Raw genomic sequence first — 13748 nt, 5'->3', positions numbered from 1 at the left:
TTCCCCCGCCCAAAAAGTTAAGCTTTTTCCCCGGGACTTTTTCCTCCTCGTTTCTGAAAAGTGTTTGTGCCCGAGACAAAACTTGTTTAGGGATCATATTCTGGCGACAGTAAACTTAATTGTCTGAGGGCCAAAATAATTACATGAAGCCCGCGAAAAACTTGTTAAGGGGCACACAGATAAAAACTCGTTTAGGGGGTGTTTGGAAATAATTTGGTCACGCATGTGTACAGCAATACATTTTACTGCCCTCCCCGCGGGGCATTTTCATCACAAAAATCAAATTTTGTTATAGATTTTTACATTATATTCAGAAAATTATATCATATTTCACCGTTCCCTTTTTATTTTTTTTAAATTTCATTTACTCTTTCTTTTTTCCTCCCGCCCCCCTCTTCACTTTCCTCTTTTTTTTCATAGGAGTGGTGGTTCTCACTCACCCCTGTAGCACCCCACCCCCACTGATTAATGCCTTTAGATGTGCTACGTAAACTGTCTATCAGTGATCATGATCTGTCAATTCCATAGAGATATATACTAATAGCGTAATTAGTATACATCTCTATGGTCAATTCAGACTTAAATTACAGTGTCAGTGCAGATAATTAAATGCGAATCCGTAGCGCACAGCGCAATAACGACTGTATTCTTAGACTAGACTAAGTTTGGTACGCACGCAGCAATTTTCTCTCCGGAAGAAGGCTTCTAACTTACTCGTATTCTGAAGACAGATTCTCACCGAATTCAATGACAAAACACGGTAAGATGAATATCAAATACACGTGAATATATTCATTGAATTACAAACTATAATTTGCGATTATGTTTTAAAGCTCACACTTTTTGATATTTTGATAAATAGAGTGTACATTTACCGCTAGTGCCAAATTTTGGTTTTGAGGATGTTCACAACCTCGCATACAGTTAGTACGTTGTATGATTGTAACCTGCTCGTACGTGCACTACATAGTGTCTATGGACCGTGTAATTTTTGTTGCATACCAATTGGAAGTGAGATTGAGGTGCACCGTCTGCTAGTAGATCCACTGCAACCATAACGTTATGACTGCAACCTAATTAAAAGAACACAATATATGTTGATGTAGTACGTTTTCCTTGATCTCTCACTGCGCAGGCCGAATGAACCATATCGATCATCATATCTGCATATTTAATTTCAACTTGGTATGATCAGAGAGAGATATGGTTAGACCATAGAGTTATATAAACCTAACGTATTTAACTCTATGGGTTAGACCCAGTGGCAAAACAAAAAGAGAAACGTAGTTGCATGGGGGGGGGGGGGGGGGGGGGGGAGGAACTTTATATTTTGACATTCAGACCTAAACAAGGGACATTAATATATAAGCAAATATTTGTAATCATGACATACTAACTTGTCTCACAAAGCAAACAATGCGAGCGCAAAGCGCGAGCTGATTTTTTTTTATACATTGTCCCCAAACAATGACATTTCAAGGACTATTATTTTGAGGGATTAATGAAGAGCTTAGGCCTGCATATTTCCATAATTATAGTAATCTAATATGCGAGCGCCAAGCGCTTGCTGATTTTGTTAGAATTACACCTAAACACTAAAGTCATTTTATAATCATGAACATATGATATACACTCTAAATTATAGGGATTTAAAATAAGTCCAGATGGACTGTAGCTAGGGACCAATCGATTTCTGAATTTAGTTTTAATCCTAACGACTTAAATTTAAATCTCAAATGATTTAAATTTAAATCTTTCGAGATTTAAAAATGAATCTTAAGGATTCAAACTAAATCCGGAATTCGATTGGTCCCTAACTACAGTCCATGTGGACTTGTTTTAAATCCCTGTAATTTAGAGTGTAGGCCTAATCAAATAAGCCTATTGTGAGCGCAAAGCGCGAGCTGAAAATTTTTGAAATTCAATCCTGAAGAGGAGTATTCTCAGGCTTGATTGTAGGAATTTACTAAGACGTATTTCAATAACCAAATGATGCGAGGGCGAAGCGCGATCGAGCTCGAAATTTTTGATATTCAGACCAGAAAAAGAGGGACATTTTGACTGTTATAGGAAATCGTGAAGAGCGGACATATCTCATCAGACCACTTTTAATTGGCACGGACTGGAAATAATATTTTATATTCAGACCTTAATTAAGAATAAAAGGGGGGCAATCACTTTAAGTATTGTTCATGCATCCTTAGACATTTTAGACTCTATAAGCTCAGGAAGACTATTCCATAAGTTACAGATACTTAATGTAAAACATTTCTTACGTATATTCTTATCAATATTAGCTCTTATTTTGAAAAGCTTGTTGCAGACATCAAAGTGGAGATTTGATTTGAGTACCTAATTCTATTAATGTTTCCCTCCCGGTTGCTTTGTGTACAATGCGTCCACACAAAAAGGAAACCCGTATTCAGAGATAAATTTCACAATAATCAAAAATATGTTTTTAATATATATTTGATACTTATGGTAATAGTGGAATCTAATCTTTAATTTGAGACCAACGGCTTGCAAATCATTCAAGCATGGCAGGTTACAAACAATGAATACTAAGACCTATCAGAAACGATTTGCGCAGAAACTCGCGTAAGAATGTGAATAAACTCTCATTTCAGGGATCAGTGAGAGAAACTTCACAAAGAATACAAAAGAAATGATAATTAGTCAATCGTCGAATTAACACTGTTGTCGTACCACGAACCAATCTTGTCCAATGTAATTCTTCTGCGCAACCTGATTTTGACATTAATATTCCAAACTCGTCTTGCTCATTAATGCGTAAAGCCGTAAAGTGTTTGTTACATATTAGGTATCAAAATATTGAGGAATAATTGAATTATATGATGGTATAAATGAAATATCATAATTAATTTGCCTTTGAAGAAAAAAGATGTGGGAATTCCGTTTTTCTTTTTTCTGGGACGCACTGTATAATTGTCTTTTTTCCCCATGATTTGTAATTTTGTATCTGTAATTATTTTGTAACTGTTGATGTTGATTTATACATGTATATTCAATAAGATAAAAGAAAAAAAAGAAGTTGTACACTTGGACAGGGTCATCGCTAAAGAGGGGGGGGGGTGGGGGTTCGACACCCCCATTATATTACTCTGAATATCGTCAGTAAATCTGCGCTGCCGTCTGGAAAAAATGAAGAAAAGAAGCACACAAAAAAGAAAGAAGGGAGAAAAAGGAAAGAAAAGGGAAAGAAGAGAAAAATAAATAAAGAAAAAAATAAAGAAAAAATGAAGAAAGAATGAAGGGGAGGGGGAGAAACAAAGAAGAAAACACTAATGAAAATAAAAGGAAAACAAAAGGAGAATATCAGAGAGAGATGGGGACGGGGTTGACGGGTTTGGAATAGGTAAACTTGTGTGTCGGTGTAAGTTGCGGAGTCTGAGATGTTGGAAAAAATGATAAATATCTGTGACGCAAGCGCAGGGCTGTTGGACTGATGTATGTCGAGAAAATGACAAATTGTCGGTCCAACAGCTCTGCGTGTCGGGTCATGCAGGGCTGTTCCAACTGCTCCATGTACCTTGTTCTTGCTCGGTCTTTGAGTTCCATTATCTTTGTCAATGTCAAATAAATGATAAATTGCATTGTGATTTTTTTCGCAACGCAATGTGGTGCTCGCTGTACCGACAGTGAATAGAATGTCCCGGTTAAGGTTTAAATCTATAAAAAAAAATCCAGCTCGCATCATATATTTAGTGAGATCCATGTCGTCTCCACATTTTCCCTTCATGTTGGACAGTGCTTCAACAGTTCCTTTCGGGTTACTACATACAAAATTTCAACTCGCGCTTCGCGCTCGCATTATAATAATTGAGATACACAGCTTGTTCAATTACATAATTATGTGGAATCTGAGTTTGTTCATTATATAAAAACTTGTGAAAAGTTTTCAAGCTTGAAAGTACCAAGTTTTCTGCTTTTCTGTACCGACAGTGATCAGTATGTCCCTGTTAAAATCTCAATTTTTCAGCTCTACAATTTCCCTTCATGTTGAACAGTGCTTGAATTTATTGATCCCTCTTTCGGGTCAGTAAATCAAAAAAACTTCAGCTCTTGTTATGTTTATTGAGCTACGTCTATAGTTTGTCCAATTGGGCCTACATGATTGGAATCCGAGTTTGTTCTTTATAGAAAAACGTGTAAAAATTTATAGTTTTCAAGTGAAAAAAAAAATAGCTCGTGCTTCGCGTCCACATTATTCGTACCCTTTTCGTGATAACAAAAACTGCATGGAATGTCAAATGTCAAGACTAAATCTTAAAAAAGTAGCACGCGCTTTGCCGTCGCATTACTTGTAGTACAGGAGCGGATCCAGGATTTTCGAAAAGGAAGGGAGCACATTTTCCCGAGGAAAATTTGACAAGCAAACAAACCCCCCAAAAAGGAAGAAAAAAAGGGGTTTTCAATCATAATTTATGAGGTCATTTCGTTTACGGAAAATTTGAAAAGAAAAAAGGTCCCCGCTTTCAAAGGGGGGGGGGGGGGGGCACACTTGTGTTAGAACGGCAAATTTACATTTTTTTTTTATTATGCCTCTCAAGGGGGGGGGGGGGTACGGACCGGATTCCGTCAGTGATTTGAATCCTTGAAAGAATTAGAATCAGAATGTTATAATAACCTGCTTGATGAAATTCCTGATTTCAGCAGTCATTCTCTTTAAGAAATTCAATCAGCTCAGTCCCCGTTGCATAGAAGTTACCATTATGGTAACTTTGCCACGCAATGGTAACTTGTATGGAATCCTTGATTTTGATTGGCTGTTGATCAGCGTTACCATGGTAGTTACCATTGGATGGTAAAGTTACCATTATAGTAACTTTTATGCAACGGGGCCCTGTATTCTATTCACTGTCGGTAAATATGTATTACCATGAACTCTTGTCATAGTGTGCATCGATCCTAATTGAGTGAGTGAAGATTCTGGCCACGAGAATGTAAACTTGATCAGTAATTAATTTAAACTTTTTTGTTTGTTTTTAACAGTGGCTACAGTATACATGGCAAAATGTCGATCGAACAAACCACCAACACGATGTACCGTTGCAAGATGTGTCCTTTCATGAACGAAACCCAAGAGGCGATTGCTGTCCATTTCCTGAAGCAGCATATGTATGTTGACTTCTGCTCTCTTAGTGAATCGGTCTCCGGCGATTATCAAGGTTGCATTGAAAAAATCCCGATGCAGGAGAAAACCGCAAGTAGCCAAGAGCAAGCCAAGGCACAACGAAGACGAAGTCAGAGAAAGGGGAAGGCGACTGCGTGCAAATCAACAACTTTAGAAAGCTCGAACTCGCTTGACGAAACAGATCATGATATATCACCACAGGGTTTGGATAAATGTTGCAAAGGAGCAAGTCGTGTTACGAGGCCCACTAGACAAGTCACCGATAAGAAACAAGACGAGATTAGTGATTTCGAAAGTAATGATGATCGTCTTGGTCGTGGGAAGAGAAAGAAAAGCACTCCGAAGAGATTTAGAACAGACGCTGAACAATCAAATTGGACAGGTACAAAACTTAAGAAAAGTGTACCCTCAGCGTACACGAAAATGCTTCACCAGAGCGAAACCAATGCAGCTATGAGAGATAAGGAGGTAGATGAAGTTGGTCAACAGGTTCAAGAAGATCCATCAAAACGTTCGAGTATTAACGAAAAGACCAAGCCCGAAACCATAATTCGGACTCAAATGCCTATCGGTAAAAGGGTATCTCCACATTTGAAATCTGCTACAGACAAAACTGAACCTCAAAAAAGTGCCAGTCAATCGAGATCAAAACAGAAACGTTCTGAAGCTTTAACTGCAGATATCAAAGCCGAGACAATAAATCAGAAGATCAAGAGATTGCCGATACCTTTCATTCAGTTCAAGAAAAAGCTGGACCACATGATGAACGAATGGGAAATAACACATGAGAGACAGAGAGGAGGGTTACTTCAAACTTGTTCGTTTGAAGGCTGTATAATAAAGTTAAATAAAGAAGAGATGAACATGCACGAATCTTGTCACGTCAAATCTATGGACGGTCTACGATGTCCCAAGTGTGACTTCCTGTGTATTTATTGGAGAATCATGAGGAAACACCTTCGAAACCAGCATCAAGTGTCGATAAAGAGGTCTTTTCATTGTGATCAAGAGAACTGTGAACATAAGTTCATTCGATCTAATCAACTTCGCAAACATATTATGGACAGGCATTTCAAAGAAGTTCTTGTTGATAGAATACTGAAGGGAGATCTCGACATGAAGGAGCTTGAGACAGATGAGAGAGAAGAAGAGATTGTTCCTAATTCTGTTCGCCAAAAGCGAAAGGTTCGATCTGATGCATCCGATGAGAGCTTAAAAAAGAAGAGACGATTGCCTCAAGCAAAAGGTGACAATGATGTAGTCGCGAATGATCACAGGGGCAAAGTCACATTCGTATGTGACCTCTGTTTGTCTAAATTCAAGGATGAAAATGCTATGGAAATGCATAAGAAAGGCCACGAAACAGATCAAGAAGGGATGTTAATCTGTTCAGATTGTGAAATTCCCTTCGAAAGTACCGATGCGTTGAAAGACCACTACCGCGAAGAGCACAAGAGAAAACTGATGAGACATCAGTGCCAGCAATGCTCTTTTGCAACCGATAAGGTCTATCAAATGAATGCACATCAGGCAATACACACCGGGGAGAAGGGTGTTATGTGCGATCAGTGTGGAAAGTGGCTGGCCAATCAATACAACCTGAGGGTCCACGAGTATAGGAAGCATTCTACAGAGGAGCAGATGACCGTCACTTGCCATGAATGTCCTTTTAAATGTGCAGATAAATCAATCCTGAGAGTAAGTACTTCTCTTGTAGTGTAGTACCTCATGGTTAAGCACGCAGACAAGACACGATGGACGGCGGGCTAGTTCCGAAACAAATGAACCAATCAGATGATCCTTTGCAATTATCGCTGTAGCAGCTCATTTGTTCGGACCAAGCGCACAATCTTGTCCAAACACCAGTCTTGTCCGAAGGTTTGGTATATTGTGGGTTAATGATACTCTCATTTCTTTTGTCATATTACCAAGGATATTAGAAATCAAATATGGGAATACTTTTAGAAGGCTTTCTGAAATGAACAAAAAGAATCTGAGAACTCCAAGGTATCAGATGATTAATCTCGAACGTTTTTACAAGAAACTTATCTGAGGTGCATAAATATATTTCTGAAGTAATGAATAGTTCAAACTTGGTGTGGGTAAAAACTTTCTCCAAGCTCACAGGGATGTCTTTTGGGGTAAATGGCAATAAAAACAGGAACAATTAATAATAGTGTGCATGACCAGACACTGTAAACATTTGGTTGGGCCACTCCTAACCAACAGTGTCAAGAAGTCACTAGCCAACATTGGGTAAAATTTGACCAACAAATAAAGATGAACGAAATGAAGATTAAGCTAAACGTTAGGCAAATAATGAATAGGTAATTGGTTTGACTAGTCATTTTTTGTTTTGTTTCGCGATTTGATTTGTAGCCCAACTCAACAATATCACTGTTGCTGTTTCATTTTTTTTTCTTTCAATGTTTTACTTGTAGCCCAACTTAAAAATAGTACTTTTGCAGTTTATATTTTGTTTATACTACTGTATATCTGTGTTGGTAGAAATGATGTCCTCTACCCTTTATATTTGCAGGATCACATTAAACAGCATCACAAATGGATGCTTAAGAACCCGATCTACCACAAATGTCCCCACTGTGATTACGTGGGGCACAAGAAGCAGAGCCTGGAGTTCCACATGCGGATTCATACAGAGCAACGTCGGTTTAAGTGCCACCTCTGTCCCTATGCCAGCAAGACGAAGAACCACCTGAAAATACACATGCAGACGCACGATGGCTACCAGTCCGCTTCTTGCCCTGATTGTGATTTTAAAGGTTTGTAAAGCCACCTGTCGTACTTGAGCTTTGATGCTTCTTGGAAGGTCGGGATAAGATGGGATGAAGGGGTGGGTTTTATGACTCCCTTGTATCGGGACGGTCATTTTGAATTCATTCATCATCAATCCACTGTTTAATTTGGATCCCTTTTCAGGGCTGATATAGCCTACACTACATTCTAAGAGTATTGCTACATACCTTATAAAGAAATCATAAAGCACATCTTTTCACTACAATGCTACATGTGAATGATGATTATGTAATTATGGAATCGAAATGGTTGAGGGATTCTTATATTTCTGTACGTTACAATGAATGATATGATAGGATGGAATAATTATTTTTTTCTTCTTGTTTTCTATGTTTTAGCTGCATCAAAAAAGCGTCTTTCTGAGCACATAATGCGTCGCCACCTCGAAGTAGAACCATATGTTTGTAAGATATGCGGCTGGCGGACTGCCTACAGTGGAAACATGTGGAAGCACATCAACCAACACAAAAATAAGCTGGGCAATGATATGCTAGACGAGCCCGTTACTGTGGAACTTGAACTGCTGAAAGGAACTGTTCTACCGGTGATGCCGAAGGCACCGACCGGAAAGACACGTGGTCAGACTCGAGTCGAGAACAGCCTCTTAGTGGATTTGGTGCTCAATAATCCACAGAATGATTCTGTCGACATATGCGAAGAAGAGCTTACGGCGAAACAAGACGTTGCTACTGCACCTGGGAGTGAGCAAATACAGGTGTTGCAATTTTCTGGTGATAACGCTCAGAGTACTTTCCTAGGTGGCTGCGATGAAGGAATTCAGATTGTCCATATTGGTGAGGATGCTCTTGGAGTGACTCCAGAGCTTAGTGAACAGGTGGTTGCCCACATCCGACATGGTGACTCCACACAGATTCCTCACGAATCAAGTCAGATGGAGATCTTTATCACCCATGATGGCAATGGTGATCGACCTGATGACGCCGTAGAGGTGCTACATGTCAAGGAAGACGGGAGCATTGTCTCTTCAACGATGAACAGGGATGTTGAAGTGGCTGTTCTGGCATTGGCGCAACTTGAACCAGGAACACGAGCTATGGAGCTCCCAGCTGCTGGTGGAGATGTGGGCGGTCGGATTACTATCCTTCAAACTGTCCAGAAAAATGTGAGTATAATGATAGGCATTTTATAGCGCCATCTATCTCGAAATATTCGATTTCTATTATGATTTACTCGGGGGAAAATTAATCCCCCTTGAAAATCTTTGAGCTTTCCTTGTAGGATCCAACTTTAATCAGGAGATGAAGTGATTGAATCTCATTATCGATATCGTATTACTACCTTGCTAACACTTTCCTCCACTGCACAAGTGATTCTTTAAAAGGAAAGTATTTTTATTCGAAATCATCGAGAACTTCAAATTCTCTTCATAATATTAAAGAAGAATATAGTTTTTAAGAAAATGTTCATATACCTGACACTTTAAAAAAGTAAAAGTAAAAGTAAAAGTTGGATCTCCTCTTGTATCTTTGTTAGAATTGCTGTTGAGATTTTTTTTACCTTTCTTTTTCTTACTTGTCATAATTTTCGAATATACCGAAGTCCATGTCTTATTCTAATCAGGGTTCTTGCTGCTCGAACAATCTCATTTCATGTGTCTATTATCGTACAAATACATTTCATGTGTGAATCGTACATATAGATTCACCACTGAAAATTGAGTGTCATTTCACTGCGATTCTATGATTAGAGCCTATCTATTATATGCTCATTTATATAATATTGAATTTCTGCTTTGAATTGTTTGCCTTACTATATAGCAAGAAACGGTTGACACGTCCGATCCGACAGAGAGTGGTGATCAAGGAAGTATTCAGCTTTCAACAGACAGCGTTTCTCCCGCGACAACTACTCCTCCGCCAATTTCTCTGAGGATATAAGTTGACTGTGAGGATTGTGACGTGGTTTTTGGTTCAATATAATGTGAGGACTTAACCTTTCTAAAATTTAGTCTAGAATTGATCTGCATTCAGGACTAATTAATGTTGTTTTCCACGATTAATTTTGAAAGACGCCATTGGTTAAAAAAGAAGCTCGATGGGGGGGGGGGGACTGCTATGACAAGATGAATACCATGCTTATACACAAAAGCAGTAAAAATTGCTGTTTTTCACCCTATTCTGAAAATATTATATCTAAGGCGTTATTGTTATGGGCGGAGAAACATGGAGAATATTTCTTTAGGGTACCGTCAAAGAATTATATTATACCCGGGGATGATATATGTATGACTTACGCCCTAATGCAACCCCTGTATTAAAGAGAATATGGCAGGAAGTCCTATAGACTATTGAGGGATACAGGGGGCGGGGCACATCTGAACCGTACTCCCCTTGAGAACTATATAAATATTTTTATTTGGGAATGTCGGGCATACGCAATGAATTACCGGGGGGTGGGACTTGCTTGTCAATAAGTTGGGAAAATGCAGTGTGTCCTATAAAGTATAGATATCTAAATTGGCGTAAAAGAAGCTTGACATCGTTTGGAAGAATGTAAAACGTTTGGAGGTAAAGTCAAGTGCATTTGATTTCGTTTATTTCAGTAAATTGAATAGGATGCTTTTTCTTTTTAATTCCTTTGGAACTCGCGAATGGAAAAAATTTAGATGTGATGTTATCAAGGATTATTGACATGGCGGCTTAAAAATGATGAAGAATGTAAAGAAGGTTGATAATGAGAGAATTTCTATGTGGAAACACGAGATATTATTTATTGATTTGCGCGTTTTGGAACTCATGATTTAATCATGAATATTGACTTTCGGGCTCGCAATGTAACTTCATTGTTTGAAAAGAAAATATGGCCAGTTTATCTTAAAATAATTGGAGCTTGGTCTTTGATTGATAAAGATAATCCGGTTGAAAAGAATGTTAATGGTTTAATTATATTTTAAGAAATAATTTAGAAGGAATTGTTCCCTAGTGAGGGAATAACCTACTTAGACATTCTGAATGCTGATGGAGGTTTTAAAAATGTATTACAAATATCATCTTTGTTAAAATTTAGGAGTAGTAATCTACTATCATTGTTAATCATTCAACAGTTCAAAATTAAGATGAGCCAATCATTTGTCGATCACCCCCCCAAAAAAAAAAAAAAAATCTGCCGAGCTTAACATACCCAAATTATACATAGGTATTCTGTAAAATGTTGAAGTCAAGTAATATCAAGATACTCTTTTAATTATGTCATACATCATGGAGGCCCGAATTCACTTGTTAATTATTTTGGGAAAATATTTTGAAAATGATTACAGACTATTTTGTTTCAAGATAAATTTGTTTAGAGTGGAAGAAAATATACTGAGATCATTTAATATCAAGATATTGTTTAATTCATTACTTGTGAAACGAATCTTATGTAAATGGAGGATAAGTGAAGACGCAAACTGCAATGTATAAGAAGACAAAATACATGTTATGATTAATCGCGGAAATGATTTACGGTAAATTCTTAAATTATTGGAAAGGACTAAGTGTAAGTGGATAGAGGAAGAAGTGAAATGGATAGACGAGAAAATGGAAGGTTGGAAAGTAGAGTATCTCTTTCGGACTTGCGTGTAGTCCTTAAAAGGACTGCAAACCAGAAAAGTAAAACTATAGTAGGCAAGATGCGAGGCTTGAGTTGAAGGCTGATTTAAGTTGGAGAGGTGAGAGAGGTTTGGGTAGATGATAAAGGCTGGCATGATTCGGCTAGTGGAATTATAAAGCGGGAGCTGATGAGAAAGCTCATCGTGTATACCGTAAAACATTTCTGCGAATGTTAACACCACCATGCAAACATTCAAACATCATAATTATGCTTTGATTACATGTGAACTGAATCAAAGATTTTGGACATTTGATAATTTGGTTTATTGAAAGCCTAGTCTTTCAAAAACATATTATTAATGTCGATCTTTTATTTAAAAAAATATGAGAATAAAGAATGAGATGACATTTGGACAGTGGCGTATCTAGGTCAAACGGCGCCCGGGCAAGTGCTAAAATCGCGCCCTTTTCAAAGTGTATAATATACATATACATATCGGGATATATATATCAAACATTTTTCAATAGACATTAAAACGGAATATTCTTTGTTGGTTTTATGTAATCATAAATGTGATTCGTATCTAACTTAACAATGAATGCGAGCGCGAAGCGCGAGCTGAAAATTATTGATCTTCTGTCCTGAGAAAGGAACATTTATCATAGATAAATTATGACAGGGAATCAGGGATCTCATTAAATAAATCGACCTAATACGAGGCAAAGCGCGAGCCTGTTTTTTTTTAATTTAACATTAAGAACTTAAGACTGAATATTCTAAACATTTAATGCGAGCGCGAAGCGCGAAATTTTTTGATATTTAGAAAATTATTGATACCGAAAATTATTGATATTTATACCTGAAATCTGGACATTTTAGGGAGAAGTAATCCCAAGATGCGGATCTATTACTAAGCAATTATTGCAGGCACGAGCAATGAGCTGATTTTGTTTTATATACTTACCTGAAAGGGGACAATTTTAAGGAGTATTCTATTCATGAACTTCCTATACGTATCTCATCAGCGTAATGCGTGCGCGAAGCGCGAGCTGATTGTGTTGATATATCCTCTCCTAAAAAGAGACGATTGTTTGTAAAAATATAATGAAGAGGGTTTGTACCTACCCTATCAAATCAGGGCGTGATTATAGGTCTTTGTAAATTAAACAAGAAAGATATGTATTTCAGAACTGTTTGTAAGAATTAATGGAGAGTAACATATCAAAATGCTTACCCGCGGCTAGAGATGAAAAACTCTACGATATGCGTTTGAAAAAGAAATATTTTAAGGACTGTTTGTTGGAATTCTTGGAAAGAATAACTATATATATGACTAATAAAAAATGGGCACGGATACGGTGTATTTGTCCTTTGGTAAAAACAACCGTATGCAAGATTCCTTTTTCACATGGGTTCGAAACTGCATTACCATGGTAATAACATATAGGACGGGGGTATTAACCACCTTCAGTGGTCTTTCTTTTCTGCGACTTTATTCCTTAAGTTTGACTTTTCTGTATACACAAAAAAAGTTTACCATTTCTGTTCATTTTTGGTTTTCCTTTTCTTTATATGCGTCCCTTGCTCTTTTTTGCGCCCCCTAAAAGTGGCGCCCGGGGCACGTGCCTCCTTGCCCCTCCCTAGATACGCCACTGCCTTTGGACTGTGTATTTATAAATTTTGTTACGTAATTGCAATGGAGTGGCGGACAATCTGAATTACGTAAGAAGCTTCAACAAAAACGGAATCGTCTTCCATACATATTGTTTGATTACGTTTGATGTAAATGTAAAATGAAGATACAGATGACTAATAAACAATACTATTGAAAGAAACAAAAAATAGTATGAGAATTAATGCCTTCAGCAGATTACAAATTAAATTTCAATGTCAAGCACCGATTCGAAGTAGATGGTAATTTGCTTTTCGTTGGTTTTGACTCACCGATGGTATTTTATTATAATGCGAATTAATAATTATGTGTATATCTGATTTTCTTTCACAATTATGAAAGAAATGAAAAGACTATGAGACTTGTCGAAGCCCTTCAATCTTCATGTTTTCCTAAACCGATTAGCTTTCTTTATTTATAAATATCGATCATTATGGTAATCGTTGCATTTTAGAGTGCATGGTTCATCCAACTTATTTTAAAATGAAATTGAAATTTTGGATTATCTAAGAGGAATAGATCGAGAAGCCACGACCAGTGAGTCTCATATTT

The 13748-nt window shown here is 37.5% G+C and overlaps 1 protein-coding gene across 1 annotated transcript; it reads left to right on the top strand.

The window, feature by feature from the left end:
- Positions 1–643: 643 nt before the first annotated feature.
- On the top strand, positions 644–13421 carry LOC129253773 (zinc finger protein 37-like). The gene is made up of 5 exons (XM_054892201.2): positions 644–760; positions 5014–6853; positions 7695–7938; positions 8311–9095; positions 9751–13421. The coding sequence occupies exons 2-5, from the start codon at positions 5036–5038 to the stop codon at positions 9868–9870; spliced, it is 2967 nt and encodes a 988-aa protein (XP_054748176.2). The 5' UTR covers positions 644–760; positions 5014–5035; the 3' UTR covers positions 9871–13421.
- The last annotated feature ends 327 nt before the right edge of the window (positions 13422–13748 follow it).

Source organism: Lytechinus pictus, chromosome 2 (assembly GCF_037042905.1).
Source record: "Lytechinus pictus isolate F3 Inbred chromosome 2, Lp3.0, whole genome shotgun sequence".
NCBI lineage: Eukaryota > Metazoa > Echinodermata > Echinoidea > Temnopleuroida > Toxopneustidae > Lytechinus > Lytechinus pictus.
The sequence above is the reverse complement of the archived record's forward strand: the minus strand, read 5'-3'. Positions and strand labels throughout refer to the sequence as shown.